Genomic DNA, 23,618 nt, shown 5'->3' on the forward strand with positions numbered 1-23,618 from the left:
GGATAATCCCGTTGAACACATCCGCGGTAAGCACATAGCCATTCAGTATCACTTTTTGAGGGATCACCAACAAATGGGGGAAATCGAGATTGCTTATGTTAGCACCAAAGAAAAACTAGCCGATATCTTTACCAAACCATTAGATGAGAAAACCTTTACCAAACTTAGGAATGAGCTAAACATTCTTGATTCTTGGAACTTTGATTGATACTTTGCACACATAGCTCATTTATATACCTTTGATCATATCTCTTTTATGTCTATGACTAATGTGTTTTTAAGTTTATTCATATGCTAAGTCATAGATTGAAAGGGAAATGGAGTCTTCGGCGAAGACAAGGCTTCCACTCCACTCTATCGGTATTATTTACCCTTCGCCGTCACTCCGCACCATTCTCCGCTATGGTATAATCTTCACTCATATTTATTTGTACCATTGGGAGAGAAAGTTAAAGGGCTCTTAAAAGACTCCGTTTTTGGCGATTAATGCCAAAGGGGGAGAAATATTAAGCCCAAAGCAAAAGGACCGCACCACCACCACATTTCAAAATTTCTTAAAGTATTTAAAGAGGATTTTTCAATTGGTATCTAAATCTTTTTCATACTGGTAAAACCCTCTTGAACACTAAGAGGAGAATTTCATCCAGGGGGAGCTTTGTTTAAGTCAAAGGAAAAGCATTTGAAACAGGGGGAGAAATTTCAAATCTTGAAAATGCCTTTTGAAATCTTATTCATGTACCTTTGACTATTTACAAAAAGAGTTTGAAAAGATTTTCCAAAAGAATTTGCAAAAACAAAACAAGTGGTGCAAATGTGGTCCAAAGTGTTAAAAGAAAGACAGCAATCCATGCATATCTAGTGAAAGTATAAATTGGTTTAATTCCAAGCAACCTTTGCACTTGCCTTATGCAAACTAGTTCAATTCTGCACTTATACATTTGCTTTGGTTTGTGTTGGCATCAATCACCAAAAAGGGGGAGATTGAAAGGGAAATAGGGTCAAACCTTTTCCTAAATGATTTTGGTGGTTGAAATGCCCAACACAAACAATTGGACTAACTAGTTTGCTCTAGATTATATATTCTACAGGTGCTAAAGGTTCAACACAAACCAATAAAAAGATCAAGTTAGGGTTCAAAAGAAAGGAGCAAAAGAAACCGAAGAGAACCCTGGTCTGGCGCACCGGACTGTCCGGTGCCCAGGGCCGTACTCCTTCAAACATGCCACCTTCGGGTTTCTGGAGAGCCGCTCCACTATAATTCACCGGACTGTCCGGTGTGGCACCAGACTGTCCGGTGCACCAGCGGAGCAACGACTATCCAGCGCAACGGTCGTCTGCAAAAGCGTGAACAATGCGCGTCAGAGTCAGAGCGCAGAGTCATTACGCACCGGCCACTGGACAATAGCTGTCCGGTGCGGCACCAGACGGTCCAGTGCGATATGAAGTCAGCGCTCCAACGGTCGAAACCGTCAGAACCCTAACGGTTGGGTGACGTAGTTGGCGCACCGGACTATCCGGTGCGCCCATTGACAGACAACCTCCCCAATGGTTGGTTTGGTGGTTGGGGCTATAAATACCCCAACCACCACCACTCAAGGCATCCAAGTTTTTTCAGACATCTCATTCAATACAAGAGCTAGTGCAATCAATACAAGACACAATTCAAAAGAATCAAAGCCTCTCTAAGTCCCAAATACACTCCAAACACCTAGTGACTAGAGAGAGAGTTTTGCTAGTGTTCTTTGAGCTCTTGTGCTTGGATCGATTTCTTCTTCCCCATTCTTGTTCTTCAAAGCACTTGTAATCAAAGTAAGAGACACCAATTATGTGGTGGTCCTTGCGGGTTCTAAGTGACCCGGTTGATTAAGGAGAAAGCTCACTCGGTCTAAGTGACTGTTTGAGAGAGGGAAAGGGTTGAAAGAGACCCGGTCTTTGTGACCACCTCAACGGGGACTAGGTTCTTTGGAACCGAACCTCGGTAAAACAAATCACCGTGTCATCCGCTTTATTTTTTGGTTGATTTGTTTTCGCCCTCTCTTCCGGACTTCAATTTTATTCTAACTCTAACCTCGGCTTGAAGTGTGCTTAAAGTTTGTAAATTTCAGTTTCCGCCTATCCACCCCCTCTAGGCGACTTTCATCCTCCCACCCGCTCGCTTTCCTCTCCATCGAGCTCCTTGCATCTCCACAATTGTGGAGTAGGAGCTCCCCGACCGTGTCCAAGACGAAATTAAGACGTGGAGGCTCTGCTCTCTCGGCTGCAGACACAACGCGGATGGTGCGACAACTTCATCTAAGGAGTGTCTGTCGTGTAGGCTCTGGTCCCCTCCCACGCCCGTAAGATGGCATCATAATTTTTAGCTTATAAGTTCATAAATCACATAATAATATCATCACATGTCAAGAGTTTCTTTATATTTTGGGTTATTCGGTCTATTGGGACCAAAAACTGAACCCTAACCCGTACATATGTACTCCTGAATTATAGCAAATGTAGGAATCAAACCCAAACCCAAACCCAAAACCCAATATAGGCTGACAATTTAGTTTATTTGGGTTCTGCTCAGGTTTGGGTTCAGTCTTCAGTTTAAAAATGCCACCCCTAATCTTGAACAATGTAAATATGCAAAGTAGTGATGAACTCAACCCTCGGGTTTAGGTTGAGTCTAGCAGTAGCCGATATCCTCTCATGTACGCTAAATATAGGGGAGGTTATCTCTCCTATCTACTCTAACAATGTCCTTTAAATTTAGAGGACGTTCGTCCTCTATATATATTATCTGCCCTCCCATCTACCCCATTTTAATATTTTAAACAAAGATTAATAACTTAAGATATGTAAAGGCTAGTTCGACAACCTTTTTTCAAGTGATTTCTATTTTCCAAGGAAATTAGTTCATTTTTTCTAGGGAAAATGGAAATCTCTTGGAAAAATGAAGTTACCGAACTAGCCCTAAGGATATAAAAATATGTACGTGCAAAAATCTAGAGCAAAATATATCTCTAATATAAGTATTTATGTATAGATGGTGAGATATAGAGGACACTGATGAATAGAAATTAGATATGGATGAGAGAATCTTTTAAATATTACTGTAAAGTAAGGATATATTGGATGTTGCGTCTTAGGGTGTAAAAATAAAAAATAGAGTTTAAACTATAACGTTTAGAACACAAAATTTAAACTAGTAAGCTTACTGCTTTGTTGTGATATTTAGAATGTGCCGTGGCCCACCTGAACCAACGCCTCCAAAAAAAGTCCAATTGTGGGTTTCTCACGTTTGCATAGAGAAATTAATTGCGCCACCTTCCAAAAGACAACCACATGAAACCTATCAAATTAATCTTCCACCATAAATATATTGTCATCAAAATATCTTTTTGGCATAGCTAGCAGACCCGAAAATTCGGTTGACACCATATTTAAGAACGCCAGTCATCTTTTTTTGTAAATGCACAGGTGGGAAAATGCTAAAAGAACATAAGTACATAGAGCCAAAGATGAAGTAAGAGGAGGACCGCAGATTAATAATAAAAAGCCCGAGGAGTTTGCAAAGGAACTCCTACTACTAGTACAATCCACCCATCTAAGTATACTACACGCAAAGTTCCCAAATAGAAGGGTTCCACTTCCACGTCGTCGTGCCCGCCTTCAAGTCCCCGAATCACCCACACCGTGTAGGTTCCGCGCGTGCGCGTAGAGAAACTCCTCTGCTTCGTAGACAAGCCAGTGGCACCATCCTGGAGCTTCCGTCCGTGGGATCACGCAGAGACTGCATCGGACGGTCAGGAATCGTCCCAACACTCGGGATTCAGTCGGCGCGCCGGCGACACGGACATCCTACGGCGCCGAAGCAGCTACGCGCACGCTGTTTTCTCCACGCACGGGCTCGCGGGGCCCACGCCTCATTGACTGACCAAAAACATGGGCGCTCTCTCGTTTCCGTTTCTGGAGCAGTCAAATTAGAACGCGGCGAAGAGGCGAGACCTGAAAACACACAGACACTGACATGTTGGACAGCATCGCTCGGCCCATGCCATAGACGGGTCATGCACAGAGAAACCTAATCAGTAATAGTTTGTGATACCTCTATGACAAAGTGGGTCCATTATCTTCAGCCCCACGTCTCCGAGAGAGGTATAGGGTGCGCGCCAGGGGTGAGAAGTATGGTGGCCGAGGAGAGGCTGGCGTGGGCGGTGGAGCGCTCCCCTCGGTCGCCACGTGTGTCACGCAGCCGCATCTCGGTTCCCTCCTCTCTCTCTCTCTTCTTCTCCCTCTCCACCTCCTGCTTGCACTGTTCGTCTCCTCAGTAACTGCACCCACCTCCACACCTACACCCGAGAGGCGGCGGCGGCAGACACAGACACCGTCTCTCTCCTCCCTTTGTCGTCGTGTCTCTCTGCATGGAAGCCTCCGCCGGCTCGTCGCCACCGCACTCCCAAGAGAACCCGCCGGAGCACGGTGGCGACATGGGAGGGGCCCCCGCGGAGGAGATCGGAGGGGAGGCGGCGGATGATTTCATGTTCGCTGAAGACACGTTCCCCTCCCTCCCGGACTTCCCTTGCCTTTCGTCGCCGTCCAGCTCCACCTTCTCGTCCAACTCCTCGTCAAACTCCTCCAGCGCCTACACCAACACGGCAGGAAGAGCCGGCGGCGAGCCCTCCGAGCCTGCTTCGGCCGGAGAAGGGTTTGATGCGCTCGATGACATCGACCAGCTCCTCGACTTCGCGTCGCTTTCCATGCCGTGGGACTCCGAGCCGTTCCCGGGGGTTAGCATGATGCTAGAGAACGCCATGTCGGCGCCGCCGCAGCCGGTGGGCGACGGCATGAGTGAAGAGAAAGCCGTGCCGGAAGGGACCACAGGGGGAGAGGAGGCCTGCATGGATGCGTCGGAGGGGGAGGAGCTGCCGCGGTTCTTCATGGAGTGGCTCACGAGCAACCGCGAAAACATCTCGGCCGAGGATCTCCGCGGGATCCGCCTCCGCCGCTCCACCATCGAGGCCGCCGCCGCCCGGCTCGGCGGCGGGCGCCAGGGCACCATGCAGCTGCTCAAGCTCATCCTCACCTGGGTGCAGAACCACCACCTCCAGAGGAAGCGCCCGCGCGACGTGATGGAGGAGGAGGCGGGCCTGCACGTCCAGCTCCCCAGCCCGGTCGCCAACCCACCAGGATACGAGTTCCCCGCCGGCGGACAGGACATGGCCGCGGGCGGCGGCACATCTTGGATGCCCCACCAGCAGGCATTCACGCCGCCTGCTGCGTACGGCGGCGACGCGGTGTACCCGAGCGCGGCAGGCCAACAGTACTCTTTCCACCAGGGCCCCAGCACGAGCAGCGTGGTCGTGAACAGCCAACCGTTCTCCCCGCCGCCTGTGGGCGACATGCACGGCGCGAACATGGCCTGGCCGCAGCAGTACGTGCCGTTCCCACCGCCTGGGGCTTCCACGGGCTCTTACCCTATGCCGCAGCCGTTCTCCCCCGGATTCGGCGGGCAGTACGCCGGCGCCGGCGCTGGCCACCTCTCAGTGGCCCCCCAGCGCATGGCAGGCGTGGAGGCCTCGGCGACCAAGGAGGCCCGCAAGAAGCGCATGGCGAGACAGCGGCGCCTGTCCTGCCTGCAGCAGCAGCGCAGCCAGCAGCTGAGCCTGGGCCAGATCCAGGCCTCCGTCCACCTGCAGGAGCCGTCCCCTCGGTCCACGCACTCCGGCCCGGTCACGCCGTCAGCAGGCGGCTGGGGATTCTGGTCGCCGAGCAGCCAGCAGCAGGTCCAGAACCCGCTCTCCAAGTCCAATTCATCAAGGGCGCCGCCTCCCTCGCTGGAAGCGGCGGCGGTGGCGCCACAGACAAAGCCCGCGCCTGCTGGTGCTCGGCAGGACGACATTCACCACCGCCTCGCAGCGGCTTCAGATAAGCGGCAGGTGCATGCATGCGTAGCTTGGCATCGCTAGCCAGCACGAGATCTATACCAATCTGTGTTCTTGCGTTTGCTCCGAATAGAGAGAGACGCACATCGCTGTCGAGCAATAGAATCGACGTGCGCGTGTGCCGTACGCTCGCTCGCGTACGGGTTCGATGCGTGTGCTCCTCGGGTGTTCACTCACGCGTATATGGTTCTGATGGACGAACATGTGTGTGGGATTGCAGGGCGCCAAGGCGGACAAGAACCTGCGGTTCCTGCTGCAGAAGGTGCTGAAGCAGAGCGACGTCGGGAGCCTCGGCCGCATCGTGCTCCCCAAAGTGAGACAGACGCCGGCCGGCCCTTCATGATCTGCATCATATCTATACCCCCCACTTGCGCATATAGATCTATCTACTTAGGGGGTGTTTGGTTAGAGGGACTAAAGATTAGTCTCTAGTTTTTAGTCCCTTTTAGTCCCTTTTTTGCCAAACACTAGGACTAAAATATGGACTAAAATGATTGCCAGTAGAATTAAAAGCTCATAATTATCATGTTGCCCTTACCTTTTTATAGATAACTAATATCATGAGTATATTCTAAGGGTATTTGAGTCTTTGGACAATGTATTTAATGACTTTAGAATCTATTTAGTCCCTAGAACCAAACATATAGGGACTAAAGTTTAGTCCTAGGACTAAAGTTTAGTCCTAGAACTAATTGAAACCAAACATGCCCTTAGCTTGCATTGCGCGTGCATGCATGCCTGTTGCATCAGTTTGGTCACTTTCTGTTCTTGAACTAACTAAAATCGGCCATGGATAGGTCATATATATAGATCTACGCATATATACCAAAGCTCGCAAACTGCCCCTGAATCTGTTCTTCAAAACCGCCTTGCCTTTTTTAAACTGAACTGGGCCGTGGTTGGTTTGGCATCTCAACTAAAAATCGTCGCCTTGTCTTGTTTTTGGACGATTCAGAAGGAAGCGGAGGTTCACCTGCCGGAGCTGAAGACGAGGGATGGCATCTCCATCCCCATGGAGGACATCGGAACGTCGCGCGTGTGGAACATGCGGTACAGGTGAGTGTGTGTGTCATCATTGGTCTAGGGACAGACGTCGAGCATCCATAAATTAAATCCAGTTGCTGGCTGCTGTTTTCCTCGAATCTGTTTCTTCTCCTTCTCCTTTTCCTTTGTTTGTTTGATTGATTGATTGAGAGCTGCTGCCTGCAGTTCGTGCATGGTCGTCTACTGGGGGCAGGGAGAGATATATAGGTAGTATACCACTAACCACTGGGCCAGAGATAGTAAATGGCATGAGTACGACATCTGTGGCATGGTCCCTTTCTTTCCCAATTTGGCAAGTGGGTCATATGAATATAGTGTACGATGAGAATCCGAGGAGCAAATAGTGGCATGCACTCGTCTACACGGAATTCTGCACGCAATAAACATGCATCTTCTCCAACTTGCTGATAAGCCTGATATATAACATACCACTACCACCAGGTCAGGTGATATTTGTTCTGAAAATGGCATCTTCTGTTCGGTCCAAAATATGATTGCCAGGACACCACAGTAAACATGGTCTCTCAGTCCAGGACACCACAGTAAACATGGTCTCTCAGTCCTCCGGATCTCTCGTTAGTACAGCGAAGCTCTATAGTGATGTTCCTAGAGCTATTTTCACTGGCGTTTTTCAGTGACGCCAGTGCTAGGGGCCAGTAGAATTCGAATAAACAACTGACCCCTAGCACTGACGACACTAAAAAACGCCAGTGCAAATAGCTTTAAACCGCCACTATAGAGCTTCTTTGTACTAGTGTTTGGCAGCTAGGTGCACATCTTTGTGCAGCAGCCATAGTCGCGTTTTTTCTTCTTCGTCGTCGTCTTGTGGCTCTTTCTTCTGGTTTGGCTTTCTCATACTAATGAAGTTTATTAATCTTTAGTAATTCGAGTTGCGAAAATAATAATAACAACTTGTTCCAGTAGTGCAGGTTCTATGAAAATGAGGTAACTGTTTTTTTGGATTCTCATATGATCTGGTGATGTTTTTTTTCCAAAACTGGATTACCTTGCTGAAAACTAAAATTATTATTCATATATACGGTATAGTATCGACTGTTACCAGTGCAATGTCAGTGCTTTCATCAGCTGAGCTCCTTATTGCATGCACGCAGGTTTTGGCCCAACAACAAGAGCAGAATGTATCTGCTGGAGAACACAGGTGAGAGGATCTTAACGTTATGATTTCCATCCATCCGACCTTGACAACGATTCTTCGTCGTTATGGTCTGTCTGATCTTTTTTTCCTGTTTTTCTTTCTCAACCTGCAGGGGAATTTGTTCGTTCCAACGAGCTTCAGGAGGGGGATTTCATAGTGATCTACTCCGATGTCAAGTCGGGCAAATATGTATGTTCTTCTATTGCCGACTATTTCCTTGCTACATAATGCTCGTTTTTCTGGTCCATATGCCTGCATCATTAGTCAACTCAAACGTGTTGTCGTCCTTGAAACTGCAATCCAAATCTACGCAACCGTTTTGCATGCCACTGTTTGTATGTGGATGCCTGGATGGCAATCAAGGACATAGTGGCATCTTTTGATCTCGCTGTTCATGGAATTGGTTTACTTCAGCAGCAACTCATCAAGAACCCTGAAACCCCCCTTGTGTCCTATATATATCCACAGCTGATACGGGGCGTGAAGGTAAGGCCCCCGCCGGCGCAAGAGCAAGGCAGTGGTTCCAGCGGGGGAGGCAAGCACAGGCCCCTCTGTCCAGCAGGTCCAGGGAGAGCCGCAGCCGCCGGTGCTCCTGAAGACGCCGTCGTCGACGGGGTCAGCGGCGCCTGCAAGGGGAGGTCTCCGGAAGGCGTGCGGCGGGTTCGGCAGCAGGGAGCCGGCGCCATGAGCCAGATGGCGGTGAGCATCTGAAAGAGCAGCAGACTCCGCCATATATTGATCGATCGACCAATCGATCGTTAGTTCTCCAAGTTACTATTAGCTAGCTATAGCTCGAAACAGCTGAACTGATGATGACGATGGTAACCTCCGTCGTGTGTGCTAAGCATGTAGCGTGCTAGGAGATGATATATTAAATATAATCGAGTAGTAGAGCCACCCGCTGTGTGACGCTAAATTTGTGTGCATGGTTTGGTTTGTGAGTTGGGCCCGTGCGTGGCTGTGTCATGTCGTGGTTAATTAGCTATACTAGTCCTGTCTGTACATGCATGGACATACCTGATCTCTCGGCCATTGGTGTCGGCGACGTGCCATTCGGCTAACAAGACGACAGCTGCAGCCTGCAGCAAAAGCTAGAACATTCTACACATGCCTTCGTGTATGTTATGCTTTGTAGTTTCCTGGATGCATGCATTGCATATAGTGGTGTCCTGCTTGGTTTATGCCCAAAATTTGTCATACCAAAGATTTAGGAAGACAAAATCCGATAAAAAATAATCGTTATACATTTGTCAAGCCACAGGCAAATATGAGAGGTTGAGAGATTTTGGTAGCAAACCAAATAATAATAGTCACGAACCAAGATTTGTCAAACGGAATGATAGTATGAACCAAAATTTGTCATGCATGCCAAGCCAAAGCCAGATTAAAAAAAATCTGTTATGGATTTGGCAAGCCAAATGTGAGAGGTTGACAAGTTCTGTAACAAACCAAATGATAGCTAAAACCATAGCTTGTCAAATGCTTGGCTTGACTTAGCAATCATATTTTGAAAGCCAATTAACTAACCGCGCACCCAACTTTGTTGCAAGCATGGGTTGCTTTTTTTTTTCCGAACAAAGCGTGCATGGTGGTTGCTTTTTTATTATTATATATAAACAATGCTGATGGAACGAAGCACAGTGGTGATAAGCGATGAACAGAAACGACCACCATGCGTGTGTATATATGCAGAAAAAAAAGGTGGGTGGTTCTTTCCTAAAATTATTTATGTGTATAAACAGGAAGGAAAGGAAGGCCACACATGCTGCATCTGCATCACGCACGGCACCTAACCTGCTGGTTGATTCCTGATGCGCCCCTAGATTCCTCATCTGGACAGGACAATGGACGACGACGGGGCATGCATGGCCGGGACTTCGTTCGCTGCGGCGAGCCGGCGACCGGGCTCGACGGATGGAGTGGATCCACACCCGTGGCCAGCAGCCCCGCGCGCCAGGCTGTCCGTTCGTCGCCATGTGCGGCGCTGGCGTTGGAAACATGACGTGATGGCGCGCTCGGTTCCGCCGGGGAACGATATGTTAAACTAGTATACATCCCCTGTGCCGATTGGTCGACGGAGCTCTCTCCGGCCGCCATGTGCCGCCCGCCGCCGCGGTCGATCGACAAGCTTCCTTAGATTTATTTGGTCAAGCCCTGCCGTCTTATTGCTTGCAGATCGGACAAGATAACACATCACTCAAAGAAAATAGTCATTGTGTTGTTGCTGTTTTTCTCTGAAAAATATTGTCTGTACTCCTTTTTTTTGAACTTCGAAGCAAAGCTCTTGCAGCCCTTTAAAAAACAAGGAAGTATGATACAGTGAAATGCAGACACTCTAGCAATACACGCGCATTCACTTTTCTACCATGGACATGTGCACGCTCGTTATATATACTCCCAACTATATGAACAACAGTATGTGCCTTAATTCGAAGACTGTTCAGTACACAGTACTGCACCCGTTACAATTTAGATATCATTTTAGCATTTTAAATATATAACTTTCACTACATATCTAAATATATACTATGTCTAGATATATTTTAAAAGTTATGTATTTGAAAACCAAAATAACTTATACTATAAAAGAGAGGGAGTGTATGTTGAGTAATTAGACAAATTCCAGTTTAAATTCCGAATATAAATCATGACCAAATCAGAAGAACTGAAATAACAAGCCAAAACAGATGATGCGTACTGATTAGACTTACTGATAGATGGCACGCGCCGGAATCAGCAGGGTCGACGATGTCGAAGTAGCGAAATCAGCAGATCACGAGCAGTCGCGTGAAGACGCTTCCCAAAAACCTTATTCGCCCAAAAACCTTATTCGCCCTCTCCCGGTGCAGGATCTAGAAGACGAAGGGTTCCGGAGACCTGACGAAGGGAACTAAAAGACAGCTCAGATATGAAGAGAGGCGAAAGCGAACTGGGATTATTTGGAGGCTGGCTGTCGGGCTCCTTTTATAGGGCTGAGTCCGCAAGGCGAGGGGCCGGATTTCGGCGGACCATTCACGCGCATGTCGTGCGCCCGCGCCCTTCGCCCCGCCCCGCCCCGGCCAGGCGAGGCGAGGCGAGCGAGCGCGCGCGCGTGTGGCTCTCCACACTCTCTCCTCTCATCCATGACTTGGTGAGTGAGTGTGGCTTCCATATTTAAGCTAGCTCTACTCCACTAGAGCTAGCAATATGGTGCTAATGGTTCCACCTATCCTTTAGCCATCCTCTTGTATGGGCTTTTGAGATTTTTCTGGGATTTATTTGAATTTCTTTATTGGGCCAAGCCCATAAATCCTAACAATCCCCCACCAGATCTCAAATGTCCATCTGCAGTTTTCGCCACTGTTCACTATTGTTTAATATACTAGTTTTTTCAGCAGAGACTGTTAAGTTGAACTTCCGCCTAGAACTCCAAGCTACACCAACCCACAACTTGGACAATGGACTATGCCTTGAATTGCAAGTTTTGCGTGAATGGGTTTCACTTGAAGTCATGACCAGTACTTGGCTACCAGTAGTCCCCTTCTCGGGTGGAGCATATACGTCGTACTCCAAGGTCTCTTCATGAGTTTACTAGAGATCACCCAAATCTCATAGACTGCGACGTTAGACAGTCTAACTCATATAGGTGTGTTCTTTCAAAGAATGTTCTGCAGGACAACATCTTCGCTAATACAAGCCAACAGAACACATTAAGGCACAAAGCCAACCTGCCTTACAGCATTTGAGAGTATTGCATCTTTACTTAGAGAGGGTCAAAGGTTACTCTCCTCAGTTCACCAATGGCTTGTTCTTCCCAGGACCTAATTCACGGGATCTCCGATCACATAGACTGGGTTTCCACCATGGCAACTTTATTCGGGTCTCATACCCATCTCTCTCGATGCGATTTCTATCACATTACGTGGTAATCCCTTGGTAAAAGGATCTGCCAGATTTTTATCTGTTGAAATATAAGTCACACTTATAACTCCGGAGTTTCTCAACTTTCTGACAGACTTCAAACGTCTTTTGACATGTCTTGATGACTTTCCATTATCCTTAGAACTCGTCACTTTAGCAATCACTGTCTGATTGTCACAGTTCATAAGGATAGCTGGTATTGGTTTCTCAACCACCGGCAAGTCCATCAAGAGTTCACGCAACCATTCTGCCTCAACGGTTGCTGTGTCAAGTGCAGCTAGCTCGGCTTCCATGGTTGACCTCGTCAAAATGGTCTGCTTGCATGACCTCCATGTTACCGCACCTCCACCAATAGTAAAGACATAACCACTGGTGGCATAAAGCTCGTCTGCATCAGATATCCAGTTCGAATCACTATATCCTTCAAGTACTGCATGCTGACCAGAATAGTGAATTCCATAACTCATTGTACCTTGTAGGTAGCGCATAACCCGCTCAAGTGCATGCCAATGATCAGTCCCGGGGTTTGACATGAACCTACTCAATTTGCTCACAGCAAACGAGATATCGGGCCTTGTTGCACCGGCAAGATACATGAGTGAACCGACAATCTGAGAGTATCTCAATTGGTCTAAACCAATTCTCTTGTTCTTTCGCAGTGTCACACTGGGATCATAAGGTGTTGGAGAAGGTTTGCACTCAGAGAAGCCAAATCGCTTCAAAACCTTTTCAACATAGTGAGATTGCGAGAGAGTAATCCCACCATCTGCCTTAATCAGCTTGATGTTTAGAATCACATCAGCTTCTCCCAGATCTTTCATATCAAAACTCTTTGATAGAAAAGACTTGACTTCATTGATCACATCAATGTTTGTGCCAAATATCAATATATCATCAACATATAAGCACAATATAACTCCTTCGCCCCCACCACAGCGATAATATACACACATGTCTGCATCATTAATGGCAAAGCCTGTAGACGTTAGAGTCGTGTCAAACTTCTCATGCCACTGCTTTGGTGCTTGCTTCAGACCATACAAAGATTTCAATAACTTGCACACCTTGCTTTCTTGACCCTTTACTACAAATCCATCAGGCTGTTCCATATAGATTTCCTCGTCCAGCTCTCCATTAAGAAAAGCTGTCTTTACATCCATCTGATGAACAAGGAGACCATACGAGGCAGCCAAAGAAAGTAGTACTCGAATAGTGGTCATTCTAGCAACAAGTGAGTAAGTATCAAAGAAGTCTTCTCCTTCTTTCTGAGTATAGCCTTTAGCCACAAGCCTAGCCTTGTACTTTTCAATTGTACCATCAGGCTTGAGCTTCTTTTTAAACACCCACTTACAACCCACAGGTTTGCATCCATAGGGTCGATCAGTGACTTCCCATGTACCATTTGAAAGAATGGAGTCCATCTCATTATGAACTGCTTCTTTCCAATCATCTGCATCTAGAGATGCAAATGCTTCTGCAATGGTAGTAGGAGTATCGTCCACAAGGTACACAATGAAATCATCACCAAAGGATTTTTCAACCCTTTGTCTCTTGCTCCTTTTAGGAGCATCATTGTCATCCTCCTCTAGGACAATTTCATGTGGCTGTTCAAAACTCTCAATAGGTGTACTATGTTCAGGAGTTATCTCAGAAGAGTATCTAGAATTGCTATGAATGTCTTTCATTGGAAATATATGCTCAAAGAAAGTAGCATCACGTGATTCCATAATAGTATCAACATACACATCAGGAACTTCAGATTTAACTACTAAAAATCTATATGCTATGCTACACGAAGCATATCCAAGAAAAACACAATCCACTGTCCTTGGACCAAGCTTGCGCTTTTTAATAATTGGTACATTGACTTTCGCCATGCACCCCCAAGTGCGCAAGTATGAAAGTGATGGTTTTCTCCCAACCCACTTCTCATAAGGGGTTTTCTCTTCTTTGCCCATAGGAATTCTATTCAGAACATGACATGAAGTCAGGACTGCCTCCCCCCACCATGCCTTAGATAAACCACAAGTGTCTAACATGGCATTCACCAGGTCAGTCAACGTACGGTTTTTCCTTTCAGCAATCCCGTTTGACTCGGGTGACTAGGGAGGAGTCCTCTCATGAATAATGCCATGTTCTGCACAGAAATCATCAAAGACTTTGGGAAAGAACTCGCCACCACGATCTGATCTAAGACGTTTGATCTTTCTCTCTAGTTGGTTTTCAACTTCAGCCTTATAGATTTTAAAGTAGTCTAAAGCCCCATCTTTAGTTTTTAGCAAGTATACATAGCAAAATCTAGACGCATCATCAATCAATGTCATGAAGTATCTCTTACCACCTTTTGTCAACACACCATTCATCTCACAAAGATCAGAATGTATGAGTTCTAGCGGTGCCAGGTGTCTCTCCTCAGCAGCCTTATGAGGCTTTCGAGGTTGCTTCGACTGCACACAACTATGGCACTTAGAACCTTTGACTATGGTGATATTCGGAATTAAACTCATGGTTGCAAGCCGAGACATAGAGCCAAAATTAATATGACACAAACGAGAATGCCAAATACTCGCAAGATCATCAACATTAGCACAAATATGGTTCACAGACTTATTATTGAAATCTAACAAAGAAAAGCGGAACAAGCCTCCGCAATCATAGCCTTTACCAATAAATTGTCCAGACTTGGACACAACTAATTTATTGGACTCCAAAACTACCTTGAACCCATCTCTACATAGAAGGGTTCCGCTAACGAGATTCTTGTGTATAGAAGGGACATGATGCACGTTCTTCAGCTGCACGATCTTTCCCGAAGTAAACTTCAGATCCACCGTGCCAGTGCCATGAACAGAAGCATGTGACCCATTCCCCATTAGCACAGAAGAATCCCGGGCGCCCTGATAAGAAGAGAACAAGTTAATGTCAGAACACACATGAACATTAGCACCAGTATCAAGCCACCAGCTAGGTGATTGAAATACTGAGAAGATAAAAGGTAAATTACCATACCCTTTGTCTTCCTCATTGCTAGCGACCACTGTGTTGACATTGCCCTTTTTGCCACGGCGATCCGCTCGATCGGGACAATCCTTGGCAAAATGACCGCCTCGCCACATGCGAAACATGTCAATTCAGCCTTGTTCTTCTTCTTCTTGAAGTTGGTAGTTTTGTTGGGCTTGTTAGATTTTGGCTTTCCTTTGCCCTTGTTGTGGTTCCTTTGAACCATGTTGGCGCTGGAGTTGCCCTCGCCTCCTTTAGATCCCGTGTCCTTAGCCCGAGCTTTCTCCTCAACATCCAGAGACGCTATCAGATTTTCAACTGATATCTCCTGTCTCTTATGTTTCAGAGTTGTGGCGAAGTTCCTCCATGTAGAAGGCAACTTTGCAATAATGCACCCAGCCACAAATCGGTCATGAAGGACTATCTTAAGGTGGTCGAGCTCCTTGGCTATACACTGTATTTCATGAGCTTGCTCTACAATAGAGCGATTATCAACCATCTTATAATCATGAAAGCTCTCCATGATATACAGGTCACTGCCAGCATCTGATGCACCATACTTAGTAGTAAGTGCATCCCACAACTCTTTCCCGTCTGTGTACTGCATATTCGCATCAACCAGACGGTCAACAAGGGCGCTAAGAACGGCTCCCGTGAACATAGTATTGGCATGGTCGTACTCTTTCTCCTGTTCAGGAGTCAGTGGACCCTCAGGTCTGCCTTTACTAACATGGAAGACATTCATAGCAGTAAGCCAGAGCGTGGCCTTGACTTGCCATCTCTTAAAGTGCATACCATTAAACTTTTCTGGCTTCAGCGCGTCGGCAAAAGCAGCCATAGAAAAACTAGGAAATTGTCTACAATAAGGTTTTTGGAATGTTGAGTAATTAGACAAATTCCAGTTTAAATTTCGAATATAAATCATGACCAAATCAGAAGAACTGAAATAACAAGCCAAATCAGATGATGCGTACTGATTAGACTTACTGATAGATGGCACGCGCCGGAATCAGCAGGGTCGACGATGTCGAAGTAGCGAAATCAGCAGATCACGAGCAGTCGCGTGAAGACGCTTCCCAAAAACCTTATTCGCCCTCTCCCGGTGCAGGATCTAGAAGACGAAGGGTTCCGGAGACCTGCTCTCCTGATCGCAGATGCACCTCTGCGGTCGGGACGAAGGGAACTAAAAGGCAACTTAGATATGAAGAGAGGCGAAAGCGAACTGGGATTATTTGGAGGTTGGCTGCTGGGCTCCTTTTATAGGGCTGAGTCCGCGACCCCGTGCTTATCCGCCCACGAAAATCTCGCAATCAGTTGAGATTTTATAGCGATCGGTTAGGATAAGCGTAACAGCCAAGAAACCAAAAAATCAAACGGCAAAAGGTAGCCGCGCCCCCGCAAGGCGAGGGGCCGGATTTCGACGGACCATTCACGCGCATGTCGTGCGCCCACGCCCTTCGCCCCGGCCAGGCGAGCGAGCGCGCGCGTGTGGCTCTCCACACTCTCTCCTCTCATCCATGACTTGGTGAGTGAGTGTGGCTTCCATATTTAAGCTAGCTCTACTCCACTATTGCTAGCAATATGGTGCTAATGGTTCCACCTATCCTCTAGCCATCCTCTTGTATGGGCTTTTGAGATTTTTCTGGGATTTATTTGAATTTTTTTATTGGGCCAAGCCCATAAATCCTAACAGTGTATCTTTGGACATACAATTAGCGTGTCACTGTTTTTGAATTACATCGTGAAGCCGCTTCGGACTCCAAGGTACTAAATAACTACTACAAAATTAAGGGACGGAGCAAGTGAGGCTAAAATTTCTTAGTCGGCCTATTGGCTGCGGCATTAATCTACCTGCCGACTTCTTTACGGTATTTTGTTTTTATGGATTGCAACTACAATTCAAACGACTTTAATTCAACCGCAGCAAACAACTCTTCCGGCCCGTTTCGTTGAAAGTCTTTGACAATAGTGAACAAACTTTAGTCACTATAATTTAGAAGGTGGGAACCAAACACTTCCTTAGTCCTTCGTTTAGTCTCTGCGTTTAACAATAAAATATGGACTAAAGTTTGGTGCTATAGAACCAAACTGTCTAGAACTAGTGCAGGGAGATCTAGCAGGAACAGAAGAGACCATCACTTGATTGTCAGCTAGGATGGTTTGCATCTCGGAGATGGAGTGCAGCAGCTAGCTTGGCACAAAAAGAAGAAATGTATAATCTATTTAAAATCTTTAGAGCTAATAATTAGTTAGCTAATAAATTTTAGCTAGAATAAATCAACTAACTATTAGCTACATTTTATTTGGAACCTTCAGCTACTAGGTTTTTTTATTGGATTTGGACCTTCTAGTTTGTTATAGTGCCTCTGAGACCGACACTTATATCGAAAGGATAATTTGAACGGTTTTAAGAGTTCAGAGGTTAGATATCTGGCTTTAGAGTTTAATCAAGAAAAAATGGTTACAGCTAATTGATAAAGTAATAAAACGAATTTTGTCCCTGTAAACAAAACCCGCGGAACTCAACCCCAGAGTCCACAACCAGGCAAGAGAGTTAGAGGCAACCACTGGCTAGGCAGCTAGGCCCCTGTTGTCTGCGACTGCGAGGCAGCTGCAGGCTATGCAGCAATTGCTGCTCGCAAATCACGACCACAGAGAAGCCCGTTCCCTCGAGGCGTAGCGTAAACCAAATCCAATCCAAAAGCCTCGCAAATTAATCATAGCCATACACATTTCCAAAATCCTAAAAATTCCACCACCACCGAACCGAGCACTTTCGCTACGCAAACACGCGCGTGGAAAACAAAACGGCACACAAATTATTTATTTTTTTTCCTTTTTCGATCCCAGACACAACACAAGACTGAAAAAGTCAGCGAGGAAGGAAAAAAAAATCTGCGAGGCAGCGCAGCCGGACGAGGAGGAGGAGGTCAGGACTCAGGAGGAGAGGCGTCGCGGACTCGCGGTGGCAGTGCCGCGCACGGCAACCCAACCCAGCTCAGCTCCGGCGAGGACGCAACCGTTGACGTCGCTCTTGGCCTCGCCTCGTTATTTGAGGTCGCGCGGCCGCGAGCCGGGGTCCAGATCGAGTCTCGCGCGAGGTGTTTCGGCACCGCGAAATGCCGCCTCCGGCTGCGATGCTGCTCCTTACGGCGGCCTCGGGGCCTCCCACGCTGTCGCTGACCCTGGCCGCGAGGCGGGCGCCGCTCCGGGCCCCAAGCCGGCGGAGGCTGCGGGCGCTGCGGCCGGCGAGGATCCGCGCCGCCGCGGCGATCGGTGGCGAGTTCGGCGGCCTCGGCCGGCGCCGCGTCGTCGTGGGAGAGTTCATCGAGCGCCTGCGCAACGTTCTGCCCGGGGGCAGTTGGTGGCGCCTCGAGGACGGCGATGAGGCCGGGGACGGGGCCGGCCGCGCAGAGGGGAGCGGTACCACCGCCGTGTCCGCGCTCAGGCGGATGTGGGCCCTCGTTGCCGGCGACAGATTGGTCATCTATGTCGGCTTCGCGTCCCTCGTCGGCGCTGCGGTAACGCTTTCCCAGCCATAGCAGTGTGCTATGGACTATGGTTGACTAGTGATTTATCTACTTTTCAGTGTTCGTTGATGAGCGTAGTGATATGGTTTGGTTGCTATTGCAGCTTTCGGAGATCGCCATACCACATCTCCTTGCAGCGTCCATTTTCTCTGCGCAGAATGGAGGCGCGGTGTTCTACCGAAATGCCAAGCTTCTGGTTGTCCTATGTCTGGTTTCCGGGGTGTTTAGGTTCGTTATATTTTGCTCATATTGTCTATGGTATAAAACGACACACAATTTGCTATTCAACTCACATGTTTGCTCACAGTCAATGGAAGTAGCTGACCATGGGCTTTACTGTTTGTCTCAGTAAAACGTGTTGTTTTGCAGACTGTAGTTTGTACTGTAGCGTTCTGAAAGCTCTGTGATCAGCAAAGTTTGGAAGCATACTCTGACACATTTGGGAGTTGAGAAGTTCTCATGTATGTGCAATATAATGATGATTAAAAAAGCGGGTCATAGAGAAAATTATGCTTGCTACAGGCCATTATGAAAAATGCACATATACAAACGCACACAAACAGAAACGAGGAACTTTTTATGATACTCTGTACTGAATTATTAAAATTGATTATTGCATTCTGCATGGTTTTGTGAAACAAATGAGGTTGCTTATGTAATGGTGTCCCTAACTTGCAGTGGCATACGAAGTTGCTGTTTTGGTGTTGCAAACATGATATTGGTAAAACCATGTTAGATTCCTCATGCTAACAAGTTTGTCCATTCCATAATCTTTCATATGATCTATATCTGACACCCATCATCTGAATTTTTCTAAGGTTAAACGGATGAGAGAGGAGTTATTTGATTCCATTCTTTCACAGGTAAGAAAGAACACAGAAATCTGGAAGCTGAAATAAAACTTATTATTCATTTTTCCGCTCAACCATACTACTAGGATTTTTACTGTATTTACATTGTGCTAGGATATTTCCTTTTTTGATGAAGAAACAGTAGGAGATCTGACAAGTAGACTTGGTTCGGACTGCCAACAAGTGTCTCGTGTTATAGGCAATGACCTTAACCTGATTTCACGCAATTTACTTCAGGTGAAAAAATTATTTTGGAATTCTTTGATTGAACACCATTCAGTGTTTTAAAAGCTCATCTTCTATTTCATTAATTTATGTCAGGGTGCAGGTGCATTAATTTATCTGCTAGTCTTATCTTGGCCTCTCGGATTGTGTACAATGTTTGTTTGTGCAACTCTATCAGCAATTATGCTAGTTCATGGACGGTACAAGTTTACTCCTTTATCTCCTTCAGCTGTCTGTTTGTAAACTCTAGCACCATCTTATGTTTCATTCGATTGTTAGTGCTGCGCATTTTTTTAAATAAGGGCTTTTGATAGAAATATATCTGTTTGCTTGCATTTTTGGTGTATATGAGAGAAATCAACCCATCACATTACTACTTCATTGGTAGGTTTCAGAAAAGGGCAGCTAAATTTGCACAGGAGTTCACCGCAAACGCCAATAATGTAAGATTTTGTAATCAGACAAATAAGACATTTGCTAAAGTCAATTTCGTTTCCTTTGTACACCTTAATATGTTACATGGATGTGAATCAGGTTGCTCAAGAGGTGATAACTTTGGTTAGGACAGTGCGAGTATATGGAACAGAAAAGCAGGAGTTTAAAAGGCAAACTCTCTCTCTCTCTCTCTCTCTCTCTCTCTCTCTCTCTCTCTCCCTCCCTCCCTCCCTCCCTCCCTCCCTCCCTCTCTCTCTCTCTCTCTCTCTCTCTCTCTCTCTCTCTCTCTCTCTCTCTCTCTCTCTCTCTCTCTCTCTCCCTCCCTCTCTCTCTCTCTCTCTCCCCCGCTCCCCCGCTCTCCCCCTCTCCCCCTCTCCCTCTCCCTCTCCCTCTCCCTCTCCCTCTCCCTCCCCCTCCCCCTCCCCCTCCCTCTCTCTCTCCCTCTCTCTCTCTCTCTCTCTCTCTCTCTCCCTCTCTCCCTCTCTCCCTCTCTCTCTCTATCTATCTCTCTCTCTCGATCTCTCTATAACACACGCACACACAGTAAACAGTTACATTTGAGTCTTCCATAGGTATGCAAACTGGCTTGATAAGCTGTATGATGTGAGCTTTCGGCAGACAGTGGCTTATGGAGGCTGGAGCCTGAGCTTGAACTATCTATACCATTCTACTCAGGTATCTCCTCTGCTAATGTGTTTTTTAATAACTAACCATCAGAGTAATTTGTAATATTATCTGGTGAGGTTAAAGTTTTTACACTACTGATGAAGTACTCCTGCAAATAAGCTTTGCGTAGGTCATTGGAGTGGTGATTGGAGGCCTAGCAATCATGTCTGGGAAGTTAACTGCTGAGCAGTTGACAAAATTCACACTCTATGCTGAATGGCTAATTTTGTCCACATGGTGGATTGGGGACAACTGGTCCTCCCTGATGCAGTCTGTCGGAGCAAGTGAAAAAGTTTTTCGTTTAATGGATCTCCTTCCTAGCAAGCAGCTTAGCTCTGAAGGCAAGAAAACGTGTGCATGACTGTAAGGCTAATTCTTTGGAGGCATAGCAATTCAGTAATATAAAGCTTTTCATCATTGCAGGCCTCAAGTTAGAGAAGTTGAAAGGGCAAATTCAGTATGCTGATGTATCATTTTCATATCCATCAAGACCTACGGTACGCTTACACCACAGTTTTTTATACTTTTATGTTTACAAGTACTGTTAATGAACTAGTACTTATGATCATAACATTTAATATCCCAGATAAATTAAAGAAAATGTAAGGATGAACTCTAAAGTATGTAGATTTTGTAATTATAAATGCTGGCAAGGAAAGGACATGCCTAGCGCAGTAGTGAGAACTGAGAAGGCTTGCCTAGCGCAGTTTGGTTTGACACGGCCTCTCTGCAAAATGCAGGGATAAGGCTTGCCTCAGTTATTCCTTCCGTAGACCCCACTCATGTCGGAGTCACCAATACTCAGTCTATCTTTTTTAGAAATGCTGTCAAGGGTTTATGTGGCCCTTCATTTACCCTTTTTTGTTTCAGGTACCAATTTTGGGAGGCTTGAATTTAACACTGAATCCAAACGAAGTAGTTGCAATTGTAAGACAGAGGGGTCTTGATTTTTTTGGCAGTTAATTCTCACAGACTGATATTGGATGTCTTACTACCTTTATGGATGTAAACTTTATAGGTTGGTCTTAGTGGAAGTGGCAAGAGCACTATAATCAATTTACTACTTAGATTATACGAACCTACAAATGGGCAAGTAAGCTGTTCTTAACTATGGTCTCAGGCTCTCAGCTTTTCACACTTCCAGAGTCATCCTTTGATTGTATATCTCACACTTGTGTGATGATGCAGATACTAATTGATGGTGTCCCGCTCACTGAGCTTGATATCAGATGGTTCAGGGAAAGAATTGGTTTCGTCGGACAGGTTGAAGATTAATTAATTCCTCATACATTATAAGTGCAGCATGTGACTTATGTTTTACTGAACCATGTTTTGGAATATTCAGGAACCACGCTTATTCCGAATGGATATCAGCTCTAATATTAAATATGGTTGCCCAAGAGATGTCAGTCATGAAGAAGTGATATGGGCTGCAAAGCAGGCCTATGCTCATGACTTCATAATGGCTTTGCCTGATGGTTATAACACCATCGTTGATGATGCTCTTCTCAGTGGAGGTCAGAAACAACGTGTTGCTATTGCCAGGGCCCTTCTGAGGGACCCATCTATCTTACTGCTTGATGAAGCCACTAGTGCGCTTGATGCTGAGAGTGAACATTATGTCAAGGTAAATCATTAATGAGGAATTTGAATATCCTGTGAGTTCAAATGGTGTATGTACATTCCAAATGTTCCTAGGAAAAATCTATTGACATCTTTCTGTCAAACTAGAGCGTCATCACAAAAGTTAGTCGAGATTCAAAGGCTAAAAGAACTGTGGTAATCATAGCACACAGGTAATGTATCCTAGACACACATGTGTTTGCTATCTTGATTTTTGAACATGCCTGATAATTTGTTTTTTTCTTGTTTAGGCTATCTACAATTCAAACAGCTGATAGAATTATTGTGATGGAAAATGGTAATATTGTGGAGGTATGTTTTCCACTGATGCTGCCTCATTAATTCATTGCGCAAACTTTAGTGCTGTTCTGATCGTTTAGGGATACATGATCTCAAGTATCTTATACACTTTCACCATCACTTGGGTTCTTACGTCCAAGCTTCTGTATGGTTTTGCAGGATGGTAAACACATTGATCTTATTGAGAAGGGTGGTCTATATTCAAGATTAGCCAGGCGACAAAATGACGATCTCAAGTAGCCCTGGATCACAGAATGTGGTTTAGTGCACGCCTTCTTTTTAAATGGAATGGCAGAAGGGAGAGTCGTCTGTCATTAGTGTATTCTTTGCAAGAACTGACCTGGACCCAGGAGCTCGAATAAGCTGGCATTGTTTTTCCCATGAACCAGAAACGGTTTGTGACTGATCAAAATAAACCAAAACGGTTTCCCCCACGAGGACGAGCACATTAAGCATCGAGAGCGGCAGTATGGAGAACAGACTTCTAAGAGGTCCAGTATTGTAAAAGTAGCTTCCATAACAAAGTGTATATGCGTTTTTATCTTGTTATCGGGAACTCTGAAACTTATCTTACACTACACACGGAGGAAACGCTCCAATTTTGTTACGAGCACTGTGTGCCTTATTTCCTGAATTTTCGTGTAAAAATGTACTCCCTGCGTCCCAAAACAGTTGACGTTATAATATTTATAGTTAAACTTGTAACTTAAATTATTAGCAACATAAATTATTATAAAAATATATTTAAAGATCTATTGAAATATTTTTTTTGGTTGTTTTAGGATCGGGGGACTATGCCATTCACGTAGAATCGTGTTTGTATTTTACGAAGAAATTGGTCTCCTTGTTACGATGCACTATGCTTTGCCCTGGCAGCCCCTTCATCCATGATAACATACCTGTTTGGATCTAATTGCAAACGATAATTACAATTAGTTGAGAAATGATGATATCTTTATTGCAT

General features: G+C 45.9%; 2 protein-coding genes across 3 annotated transcripts; both read left to right on the plus strand.

Annotated features, from left to right (window-relative positions):
* The first annotated feature begins 4,257 nt into the window (after window positions 1-4,257).
* LOC542523 (viviparous 1) lies at window positions 4,258-9,230 on the plus strand. 2 transcript variants are annotated; one of them, XM_008675217.4, is made up of 6 exons: window positions 4,258-5,918; window positions 6,145-6,237; window positions 6,883-6,980; window positions 8,081-8,127; window positions 8,237-8,313; window positions 8,593-9,230. In XM_008675217.4, the coding sequence occupies exons 1-6, from the start codon at window positions 4,404-4,406 to the stop codon at window positions 8,833-8,835; spliced, it is 2,073 nt and encodes a 690-aa protein (XP_008673439.1). In that variant the 5' UTR covers window positions 4,258-4,403; the 3' UTR covers window positions 8,836-9,230.
* Window positions 9,231-17,841: 8,611 nt separating this feature from the next.
* Window positions 17,842-23,407, plus strand: LOC103650860 (ABC transporter B family member 26, chloroplastic). The gene is made up of 18 exons (XM_008676453.4): window positions 17,842-18,545; window positions 18,658-18,782; window positions 19,233-19,275; window positions 19,373-19,417; window positions 19,520-19,642; window positions 19,727-19,830; window positions 20,019-20,073; window positions 20,165-20,235; window positions 20,638-20,740; window positions 20,862-21,072; window positions 21,155-21,228; window positions 21,602-21,658; window positions 21,750-21,824; window positions 21,920-21,994; window positions 22,077-22,358; window positions 22,463-22,527; window positions 22,606-22,666; window positions 22,814-23,407. The coding sequence occupies exons 1-18, from the start codon at window positions 18,144-18,146 to the stop codon at window positions 22,892-22,894; spliced, it is 2,052 nt and encodes a 683-aa protein (XP_008674675.1). The 5' UTR covers window positions 17,842-18,143; the 3' UTR covers window positions 22,895-23,407.
* Window positions 23,408-23,618: the final 211 nt, after the last annotated feature.

Source organism: Zea mays, chromosome 3 (assembly GCF_902167145.1).
Source record: "Zea mays cultivar B73 chromosome 3, Zm-B73-REFERENCE-NAM-5.0, whole genome shotgun sequence".
NCBI lineage: Eukaryota > Viridiplantae > Streptophyta > Magnoliopsida > Poales > Poaceae > Zea > Zea mays.

Coding starts and splice junctions, on each gene's coding strand:
- LOC542523 (XM_008675217.4), top strand. CDS start 4,404: ATGGAAGCCTCCGCCGGCTCGTCGCCACCGCACTCCCAAGAGAACCCG. Junction 6,981..8,080: donor GTGTGGAACATGCGGTACAG/GTGAGTGTGTGT, acceptor GCATGCACGCAG/GTTTTGGCCCAACAACAAGA. Junction 8,128..8,236: donor GTATCTGCTGGAGAACACAG/GTGAGAGGATCT, acceptor CTCAACCTGCAG/GGGAATTTGTTCGTTCCAAC.
- LOC103650860 (XM_008676453.4), top strand. CDS start 18,144: ATGCCGCCTCCGGCTGCGATGCTGCTCCTTACGGCGGCCTCGGGGCCT. Junction 20,741..20,861: donor ATCTATACCATTCTACTCAG/GTATCTCCTCTG, acceptor AGCTTTGCGTAG/GTCATTGGAGTGGTGATTGG. Junction 21,659..21,749: donor CAAACGAAGTAGTTGCAATT/GTAAGACAGAGG, acceptor TAAACTTTATAG/GTTGGTCTTAGTGGAAGTGG.